Source organism: Lonchura striata, chromosome 25 (genome assembly GCF_046129695.1).
Source record: "Lonchura striata isolate bLonStr1 chromosome 25, bLonStr1.mat, whole genome shotgun sequence".
In the NCBI taxonomy this organism is placed as follows: domain Eukaryota; kingdom Metazoa; phylum Chordata; class Aves; order Passeriformes; family Estrildidae; genus Lonchura; species Lonchura striata.
The window spans coordinates 6,747,032-6,766,536 of NC_134627.1; the positions used below are offsets into that span (position 1 = coordinate 6,747,032).

General features: G+C 46.2%; 2 protein-coding genes and 1 long non-coding RNA gene across 3 annotated transcripts in view; 2 read left to right on the forward strand and 1 right to left on the reverse strand.

Annotated features, from left to right (window-relative positions):
• Positions 1-19,505, reverse strand: part of LOC144247463 (uncharacterized) — a 135,836-nt gene that overhangs the window by 75,725 nt on the left and 40,606 nt on the right. The window lies entirely within an intron of this gene.
• LOC110471859 (keratin, type I cytoskeletal 19-like) lies at positions 835-4,829 on the forward strand. The gene is made up of 8 exons (XM_077788423.1): positions 835-1,296; positions 2,114-2,196; positions 2,350-2,506; positions 2,723-2,884; positions 3,048-3,173; positions 3,266-3,492; positions 4,042-4,127; positions 4,415-4,829. Exons 1-8 carry the CDS (start codon positions 835-837, stop codon positions 4,432-4,434), a joined length of 1,323 nt encoding a protein of 440 aa, XP_077644549.1. The 3' UTR covers positions 4,435-4,829.
• LOC110471926 (keratin, type I cytoskeletal 19) lies at positions 12,885-17,728 on the forward strand. Its single transcript, XM_021532984.3, has 8 exons — positions 12,885-13,325; positions 14,685-14,767; positions 15,080-15,236; positions 15,478-15,639; positions 15,772-15,897; positions 16,015-16,235; positions 16,946-16,974; positions 17,464-17,728. Exons 1-8 carry the CDS (start codon positions 12,885-12,887, stop codon positions 17,481-17,483), a joined length of 1,239 nt encoding a protein of 412 aa, XP_021388659.3. The 3' UTR covers positions 17,484-17,728.

Below are 19,505 nucleotides of genomic sequence, written 5' to 3' on the forward strand. Positions count from 1 at the left end.
TCTCCCAGGATAGAGCCAATGCAGTATATAGATTTCACATACATATTTCAGTTTAAGATAACCTCTGAGTCATTGGAAATATGCACAAAAATGTTTAAAAACTCACAACTTTAAAATGGCATCACTGCATACATGCCAGGGCATGAGACAGGAGGATTTCCTGTAAGTGACCACCAGAGTTTGGTGACAATAGAAATATCATCGCTGCTGGTAAGGTCATTCTACTGTGATTTACCACTAAGTATTCTGAGAGTAGTGCCCACAGTAAGCTTTCTTTTCTAGGGAAAAGAAATTCTAAACCTAAATTCTAGATTCTCGCCAAAATTCTTAAGATATCCTGTTTTCAGAAGTGGCAGTTCTGAGGCAAAGGGTGCTTGAGTTCACACTTCTCAAAATCTGAGGTTAAAGCAGAGTGATTAGGTGGTGCTTTCAACACCTGTTTTCAGGACAAAAGAAAATTACTCCAAAGAACAAAGAACAGCTATTAAAATGAGTCTCACTCACTAAGTAGCCAGCAACAAACTATCTCCAGCAAAATCTAACTCACAGCCACCCACCCGAAATTGCAGTGCAGGCTTGGTGTGAATCAGCATGCAAACCCAGTACCTGGGGGGAGGGCTGTCCCAGGCCCCAGAAGAAATTCCCCTTAGCACATCACTTTCAGCATGAGCACTATGGCTGGCAAACCCCATGGGAAGCTGGACTGCCTGGCAGGTGACACCCACCTGGGCAGGTATAAATAGCCACCAGCAAGGACGGCCTGCTGCACTTTGATTTCCTGCACCTCGCTGCGCAGAGCTTTGCATCTGGGGCTGAAGATCTGATCCCTTCACCATGAGCTGCAGCATCAAGAGAACATCCAGCACCTCGTACAGGAGCGGAGGAGGAGGTGGAGGCGCCTGCGGCGGCGGCAGCGGCCGCAGCTCCTCCGTGTCCTGCCGGCGCTACGCCTCCTCCGTCATCGGCGGCGGCAGCTACGGCGGGGCAGCCTGCGGGGGCTACGGGGGAGGCCTGAGCATGGGCGGCCTGAGCATGGGCAGCCTTGCCGGCGGCTTCGGCGGGGGCTTCGCGGGGATCTGCGGCCCTGGCGGGGACCTGCTGCTCAGCGGCAACGAGAAGGTCACCATGCAGAACCTCAACGACCGCCTGGCCTCTTACCTGGACAAGGTGCGAAGGCTGGAGGAAGAGAACGCTCAGCTTGAGCACCACATCCGCGAGTGGTACAGGAAACAAGCTCCCAGCGTTTCCAAGGACTACAGCTCCTACTACCAGACCATCGAACAACTCCAAAATCAGGTAGGATCATCCCGGCACACGGGGCTCCGTCTCCCACATGCTCCTCTCTCCTCTTTGCTTCTTCCTCTTTCCTCTTGGCTTCTTCCTCCTCCCTCTGTCCCCAGCACTGGGCTCTACCACCCGCAGGACGGCCGTGCTGCTGCTGGTACCGCAGGCACAAACCTGCTGAGCTGCACCTCCCGTCCCCGGGCTGAGCAAACCCTCACAGCAGCCCACAGGCACCAGGGCACAGCCCGAGGCTCCAGAAGCTCCACCAGCCACAGACACGCTGGCTCACGCAATGTTCATCCCACCTTGTGCAGGTGGCTCCAAAGCAGACGTGTGAGGTTTGCAGTGCTTCCCTCTGCTCCCAGCCACATCAGCTGGATGGAGTGCAAAGCCAAAGCACCTGGATGGCAGATCTGAGCTCCCTCTGTCCCTTTGCACTCCTACAGACACCAGGTGGAAGGACTGAGGTCTTCCATTACAATCAACCTTTTTGGTAATGAGATGATTTACAGCATCAGGGCAAAGCCCACACTGCCTCCTACACTCCGAGTGCAGAGCCCCATGGGGCTTGGCCATTTCCCAAAATAAATGTTCTTCTCTTCTTTCCCGCATCAATACACTCTTTCATCAAAATCTTTGGAAAGGCAAAACCTTGCACACACCAGTCCCTGTGCTATGACAATTCAGGAGCTTTCTGTGGCCCTTGCACTATTCCATAAAATAATTTCAAGACTAGCATTAACACTCTACCAAAGTTTTGAGTCTTCTTTCTGCTTGTCCTGGAAATATAGAACACATCAAGATTCCTCTCCATCTTCCCCTTTTGCAGATTATTTCTGCCACTGTGGACAACAACAGGATGATTCTGGACATCGATAACAGCAAGATGACTGCCGATGACTTCAGAATGAAGTGAGTAGCTCCCTGTGAACCTTGTCTATTTTGGTTGAGAAATTTTATAAGACTCATGAATGCAGATGGATGAGGTCCTGTCTAAAGTGGTATGATCAAGCCTACACATCGTAATGAAATGAGTGTGTAATGCTTTGCTTTCCTTTGGTACAGGTATGAGAACGAGCTGGGCATCCGTCAGACTGTGGAGAGTGACATCAATGGCCTGAGGAACATCCTGGATGGCCTCACTACCACTCGGTCTGCCCTGGAATCCGAGCTGGAGTCCTTGAGGGATGAGCTGATTGCTCTCAAGAGAAACCATGAAGAGGTATGATCCAATTATATCCAATGATATACAATCTAATGCACAGCCAAATACACAATCCGTTGATTATTCATGGCTCCCACCATCACACATCAAGTGAATTTCACATTATGCCATGGGATTGTCATTCCTCTGTTCCTTGGTAGAGCTTTGCCCACAGTCCCCAGCACAACAAATGACCTGTGTGTGTTCTTGTATCCCTCTCTGGACTCCCTGCAGGAAATGAGGCAGCTCCAGTCCCAGACTGGTGGCGATGTGAGCGTGGAGGTCAATGCTGCTCCTGGACAAGACTTGACAAAGGTCCTGAATGACCTGAGAGATGAATATGAGCAGATCATTGAGAAGAACCGCAGGGAGGTAGAGCAGTGGTATGAGGTCAAGGTATGTAGCAATGCCCAGACTGGAGTCTCCTTTGGTGGCACAACCCAGACACCCTGGTACCGGGACTGGCTGAAAGGGAGAGGCTCCCTGGAGATGTGAGCTCCCATTCAGCAAATCTGCTCTCTTGGGGCTCAGAAAGTGTCTCTGGGGTTTGACTCTGCAGATCCAAGAAGTCAACCAGCAGGTCACTTCCAGCAGCCAGGACATCCAGACAAGCAGCCACCAGCTCACAGAGCTGAGGCGCGAGATGCAGAACCTGGAGATCGAACTGCAGGCACAGCTCAGCACGGTACGTGGGCAGGATCTGCGGGCCCTTCCCTCCTTGGCACGGGCAGGGAGCCGTAGAACTCTGCTCCTCAACTCCTGGATTTGTCTTTCCAGAAAAGCTCTCTGGAAAACTCCCTGGCAGAAACCGAGTCTCGCTATGGCCGCATGCTGCAACAAATCCAGGCGCAAATTAACTGCATCGAGGAGGAGCTGGCCAGCATCCGCTGTGAGATAGAGAGTCAGAGCCAGGAGTACAAGATGCTGCTGGGCATCAAGATGCGCCTGGAGCAGGAGATCCAGCAGTACCGGGCGCTGCTGCAGGAGGGGCAGCAGGACCTTGGGTTTGTTCTCTATTTGCAAATAAGGGCCCAAATTTTATCACAAGCTTTTCTCTCTTGGCACTCATGGAAGACAGGGCGGAATATTTTACTTCTCTGTAGCTGAAATCTAAGTTCAGCACCTTTTTTTCACAGCATCTGCATTGAAATGGCTTTATCAAAAACCTCATAAGCAGATCAAGCATCAAGGGAAACACAGAGCAGATTGTTACTGCCAGGTTTTGAGTTAATCAGTTCCTCTTGACCTGTTTGCACGGAGTGAATTCCATGAGAGGAATCACCGTGCCAAACTAAATTGTAATGAAGCTCCTTCTGTCAGCAGACAAACAAGTACAGCTGGATTGTGAGAGTACAAGAATTATACTGCAACAGTCTCTTGATGTCTCTGCTTTTACAATTTTCTAGGAAAATACAGCTGAACAGAATGAAATGAAAAAAATTATATAAAAATATATTTGCAAGATCCAGGAAAAGCTGAGCTGTTACATGCACTGCACATGATGTCAGTATGTATTTATTGCTCCCTTCATTAAATCACCTTTCCTTTTACAGGTCCTGTCAAGGAGGTCTCCAAGGAGGAGGTATGACCTCCCACTCTTCTAGTTCTTACTGTCACGGTCAATCTAGTGAGAAGGCAGGTAAGAAATCTTTCAAAGAGCATCCAAACTTATGGCTTTCGTATTTTGTGTTTGATCCCTTTTCCTGTTAATACCAAGCTTGTGCTATGGCTTCCACATCTGCAATTGCAGCAAGGATTAAACTATTTAAAGTCAAAGCTCTTAATTTCAAAGTGGTTTGGCTCCAATTCCAGAGACAGGCTAAATTCCTTCCCATGCTTTTGCTAACAAATGGATATTTAAATAGTGGATGAGTCTGAAATGTCAGTGCTGCAAAGAGACTCTTGGTTTGTTCTTTCTTTCCACAGGGCAGTCAAGAGTGTGTTAAGATACCACCGACGTGTTGGACTGCCCTGGTCCTGTCAGTGCCGTGGGAGCACCCGGCCCACAGCGCGCTACCGCAGAGCCCACACGCGCTGTGACCTACCCCGTGCACAGACTGATCTCCAAATGCTATTCATGAAATCCAAATTAGTAACTAGTAGGCTTTTCCTAAAATTATCTACTTCTCCCTTTTCATGCTGTCCATCACTGTGATCACTGTGCTCACACACAGGACTCTGCAGTGCACTTGGTTCTCTGCTGAACAATAATCCCTTGAATAAAGCTTTATCTTTCTGCAATGCAAAGAAAACTCTGTGTCCAGAAGTCTATTTGGTATATTAACATTCTATTTACATTTAGGTGTAACAAGTCAGGTACATAAAGAAATTAAAGTTATGTGAATTATATAATACAGCTCCAAAGAAATACATGAATTCTAAATCATATGATGACTGGATAAAATCCTGGAGATGAATCAACACATCCACGTTAAACTCAAGGGTGACACCTATGGGGAACAGAAAGGGGTGGGGGAACCCCTTTTTCATAGATTATGGTGCAAGTGGTGTGCAAGTAGTTGATTTGTCTATTCAGCAGCTGAAGTGAAAAATTAGGATTAATTAACCCCAACATTTCATGAAAATTTTGTCAAATCAAAACCACTTTTCCCTAGTCCCTGAACAAGAAATCAATCCTATTCAGGCAGCCCTTTCCCAGCTTCTGGGTAAGAGCTCAGTCTAATCTTGTTCAATTAAAGCAAAGGGTTAGATCAGGAAATGAGTGAGGACTATCAAAGTGCTACTAACCCAACATTCAGTTGTTGGAATTATTCCTCCTGATGTGTTGGAAAATCTGAGTTCAGGTCTTTTATCTGGGTTCCACAAGGAGGAGTGTGCTCCCATATTCCATAGGGTCATTCCCAGATCCATGCTGTGTGGAACTCTGTGTGGAGAATGGCACGGTGCAGGCAAGGTTCAAGCTTTGTTACTAAACCTACCCCACTTGTGTACCACACTCAGCTTATTTGGGCTCAACAGAGGAAGAAAAGGGGTGAAATATCTCAATTTCAAACGGAGAAATCTGCATTTCAGTGTTTCGTTTGCAGAGCAAAGGAAGCTGCTGAACAGGGTCGGCCACATAGCAGGGGAGTGACTCCACTGCCGCCCTGCCCAGACCCTGGGTGGGTCTCAGAGGCTTCATTCTTCCCTGAACACCTCCTAAATCACCGACATTTCTTATCCGTCACACAGCTTTACACTTACATTTTGGTTTGCAAAGAGAGTCAGGACAGATAAAACATCATCATTTTGGATAACAAAGTGTTAATTTAAAATAATACATCAAATTGTTCCATGTTACAATCCAGGCTGAATTCTCAGCACAGCAGGAAAGGGACGAGTCAGAGAAACTATTTCCATGGAAAACAAAGGTTTGTAAAGTCAAAGCAGATTTGCCTCTCCTTGGAGTTACACCAGGACTCTTTGGCTCTGTGGAAGTAACAGAGATTCTTCTGCCTTATGATCCCTTTTACTCCTCTCTCTTATCAACCAATGTTGACTACACCAAACCCCCCAGCACTAGCCAGCTATAATGGACTTTGGGATCAAATACCTTCTTTAGGCACTGTTTAACTAGGAAGAATGTCTGTAATCCCCGAAAGGAGCCATTTATGCTCTAGGCTGCCTGGTGGGAACATTCGAGTCTCCTGCTTCCCTGCTGCTCTCTTTTAGGTGGGACATGTTTGCAGTGCCAGCATGCAGAAATGTTGTAGTTGATCCTTATCCTGCTCCAATGGTGTGTTCCACAGCTCCGTACCAGGGACAGGATTTATCTGTGGGTGACAGACAGCGTGTCCGTCCATTCGGGTCGGCTCCCTGGCATCCTCTGATGGCAATTAAGGAAATAACAAATAGGATTTGTGATACAAACTGCTCAAAACACTCTCAAAATTAAACTAAAGCCTCAGGCCTGGGACACGGGTCGTACAAGGAAAGAACAGATTAGTTAATACGAAAATCAGCACGTTTTTCTTTCTATTTCGTGCCTTGGATTCGATGGCTGTGCTTAACAGCAGGGCCTGCAGGGGGCGCTCTGTGCTGCTCCCGCTTCCCAAGGCCCCAAATCCCGCGGTTGGTGGCTCAATTCTGGAAATTAATCATCTCCAGATGGACCATCCAACATGGTTAGGAGCTTTGATGAAGATAAGAAGGTGTAATGGCTGTATGGACAGAAATTCAAGACAAGAACCAGAACTGAGTGGTTCTCCGAGGGGCTTGATAATGGATCAGGATTCTGACTCTCCTGCAGGATTTAGACCCGCAGCAACGCCTCCATTTGCAAGGGCAGCTCTCAGGTATGGACAGGTACAGCAGCCACTGCTACTCCTGGTGCTTTTGTGCACGGTCCTGCCAGGCACTGGCTACCAGGCAATGGAACCACAGAGGTGACAAGGCAGATTTCCTTCTCCGCCCGCCACCAACTCAAGGAATGAGAAAAGAAACTCTGACTCACTGTACTTGTAACAAAAAAGCAAGAGGAAAAGAAGCTGCTCCTGTGATATTTCTGACATTTACCAGCCCACCATAACCAAGAAAAATAGCAGCAGCCAAGTTAAGTAAGTATGAGAATTCATGCAGGAAAATTCTTTTTCTCTGTAACAGTTTCTGTTAGGTTTCACATCATATATAACACTTTGGAGTGCTAATCCCAACAAATCTCGGTATTTCTCTAAATGTTTCCACATTGTGGCTGCCTTGGAAGTGTTGACCTGGATCAACCTGTTCTAGTGGAAGGTGTCCCTGCCTATGGCAGAGGGTGGGACTGGATGAGCTCTGAGGCCCCTTCCCACCCAAAGCATTCCATGATTCCATGATAAAGGACAAGTGACAGTGAACACGTAGACTCAGGCACACTGGAGCTGACTCTGCGAGCTGTTTTAGCACTGCCTAGAGAGAGGTTTCTGCACGCTGCAATTACTCCTAATAACGCGCTTTGGGAGCCCACGCTCCCGCGGCTCCGCCAAGCCTGGCTCCAGGGAACACCTTTCCCTGCACACACCTGCGCTCCCAGCCCGCGCAGGGCTGGGATCAAAGCTACCACAGCCTCAGCGAGCAACATTTTCTGACAACATTCCCAATCCACTTCAGTTCTTTCCCACAATCTGATGTCAGATTATCAAAAATCACAGCCGGATCCAAAAGTTCACAGCGCTCACACAAACGCAAAGATTTGAAATAAATTCCAACAACTCCTTCCTGTCAAAAATGCTGTTAGAAAACATGTCACCAGATTTTTATCGTTATTAAAGCTGAATCCATTAGGAAAGCATGAAAAGGCACTCAAGAGCACTTTAGTCACTCGCTTTACTGGCTGTGGGCTGCCCAAAATACAGACAGTTGGCACAAACCTCAGTTTCTAATAAAAGGAAGATATAAAGCTGAATATGGGTGTCAGAGTCTGGTGGAAAGCCACAGCTCTTAGTTAATGTATCAGCCAGGACTGCTCAGGAAGGGACTTTCCTGGTACACACAAACATGGGTAACACAGTCCTTTATGAAAGTGGCACAAAATGTCAAAAGTAGTGAGAAATCCCTTTTTGTTCCCTTAAAGTTGTGTGACCAGCAGGGCAGGCAGAAGCAGGGCTCCAAAGGGGTTTCCATGGGCTGAGAGTTGCCATGAGGACCAAGTGTTAAAAACGCCTCCCTGGCAGCAGCTCCACAAACCAGAGGCTGCAGGGCTTGCCCTCATAGAGCAACAGTTGGATTTTCTCACTGAGCTCAGCCAGAGATCTTCATACTCTGAGAATTCCTGTCAAGAAAAAAAGCTGAGTATGAAACCACCAGTAGGATCAGGAAAGCCCAAATACAAGGATCCACCAGGAAGGTACTAAGAGAGCTCCTTGTTTTCTAATTAGATCCAGAAATAATGTTTAAACTAATATTTAAATCTTGCACAGTCAAATCTCTGCCCTTTCTGGAAGCTGTGGCTTACCCCTATGATCAGAATATATTCATACAAAATTAACAAGAGAAATAATAATATATAAGTCTATAAATACAAGTATACACATGAATATATATGAGCACATAGATATAAATAATAGACATACAAATGCTTTACTGATGGGAACAGAACAAAACAGCTCAGCTGTGGGCTGTGAGCCCTATCTACCCTGTGTCCCTCCCAAGTCTAGGATTTCTTTTTGAGCAGGAATTTTCCATGGGGTGTATGGGAAGATCCCTGTGGATAGCCCCAGGCTGCTCCCTCAGTGCAGCGTGCAGAGGCCATGGCAGGTGTCCAAGAGCCACCGCTCCCCAGCCTGGGACAGGCTCAGTCCCTTGGGCTTTGGCAGAGGCCCCTGCACTGCCTCTGCTGCTGCCTGCAGAAACCTGACTTTTGGAACACATCCTCCTGTCAGTTGGATGTTTGACTCTCAAATAATAGTTTCCAGCCCAATCATACCTTGCTGAGATTTACCAGCCAGATAACAGGTTAAAGGAAGTGTGAAAGCACATCCAGTGAGTTTGCTTGCACTCCCTAGGGCTTGGTGCCCCAGCTGAGCCTTTCTTCCCACACAATCTTTAATCACACGATAAGAAAATTTGGTTTATTTTCCTGTCTCAGGTACTTTACTCCCTGATTTGCTTTATCATTAGAGTTCTGGAATGATGGAGGAGTCAGGAGTTTAAAGCTAGTTATGTTTCTAGGGAAACAGGGACAATAATGAAGCAATTCCACACCACAGCCAGTTTCAAGAATTTGCCAAGTATTTACACTGCTCTCGGTTAAAGTGCTTGAGCTCTTCAGGAGAATCTTTTATTTACTTTCCTCATACCAATCTTTTTAAATGTTCTATAAATGACAATCATTGAGAAATTAAATTCTGTGCTCCAATAGCACTGCAGCAGCTTGGGCAGGAATTGTTCCAGTTCTGCTCAAATCATTGATCTGTCATTTCTGTCCTGCCAGGAGCAAACCAGAACCCTAGACAGAAATGTCTTGTCCTGTGTCTCACTCTCACAATTTCTGTTAACACAGAACCCTTGCACAACCTTATTTCTCACCTCTTTCAGTGCAGAAACTCTGCCTTTTCTTCACCAATCCCTCTACCTTGCAAAAATAGTCATTTTGAGCAAATGCCCAGTGTTGCTCTGCTCTTCCCAACCCTCTTCTCCAGCCACACACAGCTGTGTGTGCATGTGCTGGGACCTGCCTCTTCAGCACAGCAGCATTCTTGTCTCACAATCTATTGGCACATTCAGGGAATATATGGCAATGCCAGGACAGCTGAGAATTGTATCTTGGGCAAACCATAACTGCAGTTACCTTGCTACCAGCTGCAGATCAGAGCTTGTTTTGTTGTCACTAGTTCTTCCCACAAGGAAGTTTAAAAGAAAAAATAGAAAATGTTGTGCTTGAATTAATAAGCTGCAAATACTTCATGCCTCTGATCTTCAAAATGGGAGAAAAACATCCCAAGTTGTGTTCTTAAGAGGGCCCATGACATGATCTGTGGGGAGGGTGGGAAAAGTTCATATGGGCAAAAGAAGAGATGGAGACTCAAAATGTGCACATGAAAAAGTAACACATGAAAGCAAAGGCAGAAAGGAAGAATTACCAGAAGGGACAAACAGTTAAAATTGAAAAGGTGAATCTAGAATAATAAATTGGTTTTGCTCATTCATCCACAGATGCATCCATGGAACTGCAGGCACCAACAAAGTTGGTTAAAATGCTCAGTAAGTTCATTAAAGTGTAACTGCATTAGCTATCCCTGGAAGCAAATTCAGCAGGATGTGGAAAGAGAGGAGGATATACCAATGTCCTCAAGGGCAAGAAAAAAAGGGTTTACAGGACAACTAATAAAGCTACTCTGAAACATATGAATGGTTTTATAAAGCAGTGGTGACTGGCAAGGCAGAGAAGATAAAAGTAAAGCAGAACCAGGTCTTAGCCAGGAGCTTGGGTGTGTCTGGATGACTCTGCTTGAAAAAATGTGTCTCCCTTCCCTTCTGATAAGGTGCAGATAAGGGAAATTCCCTGTGCTGACCATTCCTTATTGGGAAAAAGCTGACCCTACCATAAATTGGGTTTATAGTACTGGGTGAAAAAGAGACCTGCACTGAATGCTAGCAGCACCTTCTTCAGCTTGCCATACTGAAGGCTTTTGCAAGAATTTAAATACACATTCTTGCTTTAAGGAGTCCCTACCAAAACAAACACATGCAACCATTAAGGTAAACAGAAATGGAAAGTTAAAATATTTAGAATTATGTTTTAGTAAAAATGCTGAAAGGGAGGGATTGATTTGGTATTAGAGGCTTATGCTGTATTTGGTGTTATATATCAGATTAATTCATTTGACAGTGTGCCCCAGTCCTTTCTTCTTCCTGACACTTCAGCTGTACTTCCAAATTGCCACTAAGAATTGCAGTTTGTTCTTTGGGGGATTCTTCCCTGTAAGCTCATGCAAACCCAAACCTGCCTGCAGTGCCAGATCAACATTCTGACAGTGTAATATATGGTGATTGATGCTTTTACTCCAGATATTGCAGAGGACATCCAGAAGCCTTCCAGATCCCAGTTTTCATGAGCTGGATCATAAAAATATTATGCAGCATCACAGATGAACTTTTTATTTTGCAAAACCCAAAAATGCACTGCATTGAGGTCTTGATATGGGAGTCCAGGGAACGCTGAAAGAGTACCTGGAGGGACAGATGTTCATCACTCCTTGCATCAGGAGATATATCTCAAAAAGAACATGCTGGTATTTATTCTCCTCTCAGCTTCTTGCTTTTCTGTTCAGTGGAGAAAAGCACATGCACTGGTGCTTTTTACACTCTAACTATGGATTTAATGTTTAACAAAAAAATAACTGTTCTCCAGTTGCTTTCTCTCATCACCTCCTGACACCACTATTTCATCTGTTCGCAGCCCTGGGAGCAGTTACTGGCTGGGCAGGTTTGTCCCACCCAGGGCTGAACAGGACATTCAGGTCTCCAGGAGGAACTGGCGTGTCTCTGGCAGCAGGAGCATCCCTGGGCCTGTGAGGGTTGCAGGCTGCACAGTGCTGCAGTGCAGGATGGAGATCTGTGGAGGGCAAAGTCTGTGCAGAGAGGGAAGAGCTCTGCTCTGGTGTCCTGGGGCTGAAGCGTGGTACATATCCTGTGCGTATCCAGTATATATCCCACACCTGAGTCACTGCAGAATTCCTCCTGATACAGCCTCCTCATTACCTGGTGATAACAGGTGCCTTGGCTGGCCTCCCATTTGCTGTTTGCTCTTTCCCTCCCTGAATTTGCCCCGCAGTTTGACGCCTCTGTACACAGGGAGTGAAGCTCATTGTGTAGCCTGAAACACCTGGAGCATTTTTCATGGGTATAGAAAGGCCTGGCTGCTCACAGGAGATGCAAATGCTGCCAGGCCAGAACTTCCTTCCTCCAAAACACTTCTGAGGAGTTCCACAGAATTTGGAGGGAATGAGAAAGAGAAGGGAAGGAAAGCTCTGAGTATCCCCATGTGTGTTAGGGATGCTCAGGGAAGAGCTCACAGTAATGAAAGCTTTTGAAAATCTGTCTTGGATAATAGAGGACCTGAAAATTTTAGAAATAACATTTTCATGACTTTCAAAGACCAGAAGACTAAGTGATTCTATTTCTTCTCTTTGCTTCTCTCTTTCAGTAGCAATCAAAGGACTCAGTGTGTAATCAGACACTTGTTTCTGCTCACTCCCCAGGTACTCAGGGATGCCACTGCTTTTCTCTGCTACAGGTACAGCCATGGCTGCTTCAGGAGGATTCTTGTGTCCATAGAAAACCAGACTCTCAGACACAGCACGTTCTCTGTTAGGCCAAACGGAACCAAGAGTAAAGACAGAAAGAGTGAAAACTTCCTTTCTGAAAGAAGACATTTTCTCAAGGGGAATGAGGGAAACAGAGGGGCGGGAACGTGAAGGTCCACACACATTGTTCACCATTTGGACTCCTTACAAGCTCTGCTATCAGGCTGAATCACCCTGTTAAAACAAAGCTTTGTGTGACTCCGCTCTGACCGCGGCGTTGGCCGCAGTGGGTGCGCTCCTAACCCCTTTGTTTCCACGTAGGTAAATCTAACCACGCTTAGGAACGCTTCCCTCGGTAGGGAGCCGCCTCCTCCAAATCCCACCTTTTGCTTCCAGCGGCCCCGGTCCGGGGGAGGGGATCGCGTCCCGCGTGTGGAGGTACTGGGGAAGGAAACAGCCCACTCCACAGCCACTGACCAATAAGGGGAACCGCCGTGTTGGCAGAAGGCTTAGGGCTGATAAATTCCATGGGTCTCAGATAACACATTCTGGAGACAACTCCCATTGTCACCTGCATAAAAGCGGTGCGGTGGGGGAGCAGGGCACTCTCCTGCCTCGGGATCACGAATAGCTGAGGTGCAGCTTAGGTTGGGTCCTCGTTCTTCCTCTCCATGGCCAGTTACAGCTTCAGGCAAACCAGCTCCTCCATGGCGGGGGGGCCCGGCGCCTCCTCCCTCCGCTTCGGTGGCAGCTTCAGGGCCCCCAGCATCCACGGGGGATCTGGTGGCCGAGGTGTGTCCGTGTCCTCTGCCAGGTTCGTCTCCTCTGGCCTGGGAAGCGGCCTGGGGGGTGGCTATGGTGGAGGCAGCTTCAGCAGCAGCTTTAGCTATGGGGGCGGCCTGGGCGGCGATGGCCTCCTCTCGGGAAATGAAAAGGCAACCATGCAAAGCCTGAACGATCGCCTGGCCTCCTACCTGGAGAAAGTGCGTGCGCTCGAAGAGGCAAACTCTGACCTTGAAACCAAAATCCGAAACTGGTACCAAAAACAAGGACCAAGCCCAGCTCGGGACTACAGTCCTTATTTCAAGACTGTTGAGGACCTTCGAGACAAGGTAGGTGTTAATATTTATCTAAAGTCATCTTAGATTTCCACTTACAAGGAAGCACGAAAACCCAAAAAGTTCCTTAGGGAAACCCCACAAAGCATTTCAGGTCATGGGAAAGGGAGACATGAGATGTAAATGCAAGGAATGGGTGGGGGGATAAAGTCAATGTCAATATGGAATTATCTACTTTTTTAAATGCTAGCCAAGGGGAGGTAAAAACCAGTCAGTGGGGGATGCCCAAGTACTGACGTCTGATAATGTTTGCTTTTAACAAAGCATGTTTATACACATGCTGGTCATGCACACACATATGACCAATTAATGTATGTACGACCATATATAAACTGATATGTAATGAGAGCCAAGCAGTGACAGCAACCTGCCGGTCTCTGCAACCTCTCACCTGCCACAGAGCTTGAAAACCCTCAGAGGCCCAGACACACTGCTTTAACAATGAAAATAAAAACAGGTTTAGAGTAATTTCTTTTTCATATTTACCATACTTAACCTTGGAATTAAGTGAACTGAAACATTTGGCGTAGGAAAAAAGGAAACAACAGATATGAAGTAATCAATCCTATACACTAATGCAGGGTTTGCCCCAAGAGCCCATGGGTACCTGATAACAGATTGCTGAGCTGATACACACCCTGCACAACACAGGGAGTAGCTGACTAACTATGTAAATAAAAGAAAGAAAACTTGAGGTTTAGTTTTCTGAGTTCAGCCTGGAGTTCATGACCGCTCCCACGCAGGTTGCTTCTCCTTGCTACAACCTACCCACATTCTCTCCTGATTTAAAAATCTGAGCTCCGCTGATGGCAGAACTGGCAATGGGATTTCATCCTGTTAGTATTTTCTTCCTTTCTTTTATTCCCCTTAGTTAGGAGTGGGAAACCATACAGCTGGTTTGTGGATGACCTTTTGAGTTTTAGAAGTGGCAGGCATAGAAGACATACTTTCCAGGTAAAACTGAACAGAGATTCCTTCTAAATAAAATTTCCTTCAGAGCCTCTCATCATGCATTAAAATAATCAATAAACACTATCCTGGGTTTCTAGGAAAGAGAAATGTGATCAAAGATGGTCTCTCAAAGTCTTCTCCCTCTCAGCCAGCATGTAGTTTTGTCTTACTGTGGAATTTCTACATAAAGCCACTTCATACACCAGACACAAAGATGTGTCCAAAAGAGAATCCTGGCAGAAGTATGTGATAAATGTGTGATGTTTGCTGCAGATCATTGATCCTTCCCTACATCTCTATTTTCTGCAGCTACAGATTAAATAGATCTTCACTCTTATCTGCACAGCAGGGAAGCTGATAACAGTTGTTTCAGCCTTAGTAATGAGCTCTCATTGTTTGCAGATCCTTGATGCCACCATTGATAACGCCAGGATCGTGCTGCAGATTGACAATGCCAGGCTGGCTGCTGATGACTTCAAAACCAAGTAATTCCGAGAAGGAGATCTCATGAGCAGGCAAAAATCCTTGTTGAACCAAAGGGCAGTGAAACAGGAATGGAATGCCCCTAAAACCCCTGTATGAATATTGGTTTGATCCTGTGCTTGCAGTTCAACCCTTCATATCCTTCCTAAGAGCACCACTGAAAATTTTGCATAATGTGCAATGTGGGGAGAAAGGTTTAATGCTTGATGACATTTGCTACACCATAAATCCTACAAACTCAGATACATTCATACTGTGTTTCTTGTGGGCTGGGTAATCAGTGAACCTGAATGGGTTTGTTCTGCTTTTTTAAGGTTTGAGAGTGAGCAAAATCTGCGCTTGGGCGTTGAGGGTGACATCAACGGCCTGCGCCGTGTCCTGGATGAGCTGACCCTGTCCAGAGCCGACCTGGAGATGCAGATTGAAGGATTAAAGGAGGAATTGGCCTACCTAAATAAAAACCATGAGGAGGTAAGCTCCAAGAAACACGTTTGAAAGTGGCACTAGAAAAACAGCCTGTGAAGGTGTGGAGTCCCTCAGGATTGCCCTGGGCTCTTCAACAGTGAGGAAAAGATTCCTGTGTAGACTGGATCCCTCCTGCCAGTATCTCAGGGAGTCAGTCAGCCTTAGCCCTTGAAGAAAGGACAGAGGATTCATAATATTTTCAGTTTACAATTGTACCCTCTTTTGTCTCCTCTGCCTTTTCCCACAGGAGCTGAGTACCCTGAGAGGGCAAGTAGCCGGTCAAGTCAGCGTTGAACTGGACTCTGCTCCGGGCATTGACCTGTCCAAGATCCTGGCAGACATGAGGGACCAGTATGAACACATGGCTGAGAAGAACAGGAAGGATGCTGAGGCCTGGTTCCACAGCAAGGTAAAACCCTCCATATTGTACAAACACTAACTAAAAAAATCCATGAAAGAAACAACTCTTAAAACACACAGAAAAATGCTGTGACAGCCCTTATGCCCCCACATTTCTCACGTACTGTTTTCCCTGTCTCAGACTGAAGAGCTGAACCGTGAGGTCGCTGTTAACACCGAACAACTGCAGAGCAGCAAGTCCGAGGTCACCGACCTGAGACGCACCCTGCAAGGGCTGGAGATCGAGCTGCAGTCCCAGCTCAGCATGGTAGGTCAGAATTTGCACTGCCTGACAACCCCTCACTGAAAAGGGCCCATATTTCCTTCCCTACACAGAGTCCTGCACTGGCAGCAAACCTTTGCTGTCTGTGGTTTGCCCTGACAGAAAGCGGCGCTGGAAGGCACCTTGGCCGACACAGAAGCACGATACGGGGCACAGCTGGCACAGATCCAGGGGCTGGTTGGCAGCATCGAGGCACAGCTGGCCGAGCTCCGAGCTGACATGGAGCGCCAGAACACCGAGTACAAGATCCTCATGGATATCAAGACTCGGCTGGAGCAAGAGATCGCTACGTACCGACAGCTCCTGGAAGGCCAGGAGTCCCAGTAAGAACCTTTTGCTCAGCCTCATAACGTCTGACCATGTCATGGTGCTCATTTGCCACAGCACCTTGGTAAACACAATTAAATGCTCCTGGAGTTCTATCATTTTAAACAAATTTTTCTGGACTATGGTGGAGCTAGAAATGTTACAGTTACCATTTACATGAAGTGAGACCTCGAAGAGTTTCTAAACAGGAAGGGGAACTGACATTCAGCACAGTAGATTAATTGCTACTAACAGTTGAAGTGATCAGCTGCATCACAGTCAGGAAAAGTGTAGTTAATAATGTTTTACAAAATATAAAAATTAATACCAAATTCCCATAATCTCCCTGTTACCAGGTGGAGAACTCTTACCCAACAGGAATCAGTGGGAGGAAATACTGGGAAGAGAAGTGAAGGCAGTCACTGAGTGACTCCCACATGGGAGCGCAGCTCAATCTCATCTCACACAGCCTCATGGAGACAAAAAATGAGGCAGGGTTTGAATGGCTTTGGTTTCCTCTGTTACTTCTTTTCCATAATGTCTTTTTCCAATGCAGTTTAAAAATATATTTCCTATCACAACTCCCTGTCCTTGCTGAGAAGGAGGGCGGGGAGACAGCTCTGCACACAGTGTACCTGATTGATAGACAATTTGCTTTCATCCATCCTCATCTCATGCAGCATTTGATGTATTAACTCTTCTTTCACTTGTTATGTTTGTTCCACAGGATGTTTGGCTCCCTTTCAGGAACTGCCGGTAAGAATTCTTTCTCTTTCAGAAGTTTTATTTTCTAAAACCACATAACTGGTAGTTGAGTCTATTTTAGAGACTAGGGTCAGCATAATTTGTCACAAAAAAACAGTAACAAATGATGTCTCCAGTTAGAATGGAACAAATTTCAGCAATTAAAATATGTCAGATATCAGAAAAACATCTCAGACTCTGCTACAGTAAAGGCTAAGTAAAGCACAAAACACTAAATCATTTCCCCAGATGAAAGGACACAGGAATTGAAGCTTGGCCAGCTCGGGGGAATTGCAGGAACATGCCAGTAAAACCTGCCTTGAGCTGTTAGAGGTCAGCAGTGTCATAAAAGGGATGAGTCAAATGCAGGCGATGGAGAGGAAAAGTTCTGAAGGAAGGGAATGAGAGATGAGGCCCCAGCCAAGCCCAGTGCCCATCACAGAGTGGTCTGTGTGAGCTGGGCTTAAATAATTGCTGTTTTTTCTCTCCATGTTACTGCAGACAAAAGAGACAAGCACTGAAGGTCCTTCAAAGGTCATCTGCCAACTGAGAAAAAGCAAACACATGTGGATTGAGATGGAGAAATCACTCTGAACTGCTAGAAATGACTGTTGGAGCACAGAAAGTTCTTGGCCACACAAAGTTTAGGCAGATGAATTCACTTAGTGATGATTAAGATGTGAATTGGGTCAGCTTTGCAACTAGTTATAGGTTTTGCATGTACTGAATTTCTGCATCTACTCGAATAAATATTATATTCTTGCAATCTTTGCTTCTTTGGAGGTACTGTGATAATTCACTGAAGTTTGGCTTTACTCAGGCAGGAATTAGCCAGCCAGCCTCCCTGAGACTGCTCACAGTTTGGGGAGTTTGGGCTCCATCCTGATTCTTGCTGGCTCCTCTTGCTGGCAGGAGCTTGGAATACAGAGGCAGTGGCATCCCCAGCCCCTTGGAGGGGGACACAGGAGTGACCTGGGTTTCTCACTATGATGCTGTGCACTCTGCAGAGCAGGGGCAATGGGATGGGAAGGGGTTCTGGAGAGCAGCAGGAGCTGGGAGATGTTTCATAGGGTAAAATCCAAAGTAAAATACTGGCTCGTAGATAATTCCTGCAGGAGCACATAGGGGTGAGCCACAGCTGGGAGAATTCTTCACTTCCTTTCCCCATCCACACAGACCTTACAAACCTTTAGCACCAATTCCAGCCCACTTACCTCCTATGCCATTGCAAGGATATTATCCTAACTGAAATTCCAAGTGGAATAATTTTTAGTTCCAACACCCAGAAATCACTGGTTTTATTTGCTACTAAACTGACAGCCACAAAAAATTCAGGGATTGTGCTAAAAACAAACCATGGTTCCAGCCCAACCAGCACCTTCCCAGTTCCTGCTATTACCAGAGGCACATTTTGCTCCACAGATGGGGGAGAATGAAAACAGGGATATGCCCAGACTGAAAGTATCCCAACACTGATCTCCCCCAGAATAGATCAGTTTGCAGTCTGTGTTTCATGAAGACAAAATAAAATCCTTCAGCTCTTCTCTCCTTGGCCCTGGGGAATGTCCATGATCTCTTGTTCACAACTAGATGTTCACAACAGATCAATGGAGTGTTCGCATGGCATGGAGCACCCCAAGCTCTGGACCTCCTCTCTCAAGGTGGGGCAATCCTCTTCAATCCAAGGGTGCTGGTGCTTGGGTTTGGTTCTGCAGTGACTCAGATGATCTGTCAACATCAGCTGTCACTACTGCCACTGACAATCCCAGCTCAGCCTCTGGAATGAAGTATGGTGGCATTAAGCAGTGGCTTCACTTTGACAGGGGAAAACCGTGACAGGAGAGAAGACTAGTCAAAAAGACACAGACAAAGAGACAAGATGGGGGGAACAGGGAGAAAGATGGGCAGAATCAAAGGGAACAGTGGCCCAAGAGGCACATGGGGAGCAGGGGATCCTTCAGAGCTCACCCATTTCTGTAGGGTTCACTTCTGGAAGAGCCAGGAGAAGAAGATTTTGTGCATTCAGTACAGGCAGTTGCTGAGTGCAGGCACATTAACACATGCTTTGTACCAAACTTACTCTGTACAACACCGAGACCTGGAAACCTCCCTACATGAAAGAACAAACAGCTCCAGCTCTGTTTTGTAATCTTAACAAATCCCATTCCCTGAGAGCAGTTTCTTGTGACAAAACCAGTCAGGGTGGGAGCTCAGTGTTGCAGATTTCTGGTATTGTCCAGCTGCAAATGTGCACGTCTGACAAGAAATTCTCATGCTCCAAGAATGCAAGCTATAAAAATCCTGAATTCTTGTTTTTATAGCTTAGTTCTAATTTTATTTCATAATTTTATTTTATAATTTTGTTTTATAATTTTACTAATTTTTTCCTGTATCTGTAAGGCAATAGAGGATTTCTGGTAAAATGTTTTATATAAATCACTCAGATACTATAATTTTAGCATCTGGTTCAAGAAAAAATGTGTTTTCTAAAGGCATGTCATGTCTCCTCTGAGTGATGGTTTTATCACTCATAGAGTGATCAC

Excerpts from the sequence above, each read along its gene's own strand:
- LOC110471859 (XM_077788423.1), top strand. The coding sequence starts at position 835 with ATGAGCTGCAGCATCAAGAGAACATCCAGCACCTCGTACAGGAGCGGA. Across the intron at positions 3,174-3,265 it reads TGCAGGCACAGCTCAGCACG|AAAAGCTCTCTGGAAAACTC; the intron begins GTACGTGGGCAG and ends TTGTCTTTCCAG. Across the intron at positions 3,493-4,041 it reads GAGGGGCAGCAGGACCTTGG|GTCCTGTCAAGGAGGTCTCC; the intron begins GTTTGTTCTCTA and ends TTCCTTTTACAG.
- LOC110471926 (XM_021532984.3), top strand. The coding sequence starts at position 12,885 with ATGGCCAGTTACAGCTTCAGGCAAACCAGCTCCTCCATGGCGGGGGGG. Across the intron at positions 15,898-16,014 it reads TGCAGTCCCAGCTCAGCATG|AAAGCGGCGCTGGAAGGCAC; the intron begins GTAGGTCAGAAT and ends TTGCCCTGACAG. Across the intron at positions 16,236-16,945 it reads CTGGAAGGCCAGGAGTCCCA|GATGTTTGGCTCCCTTTCAG; the intron begins GTAAGAACCTTT and ends TTTGTTCCACAG.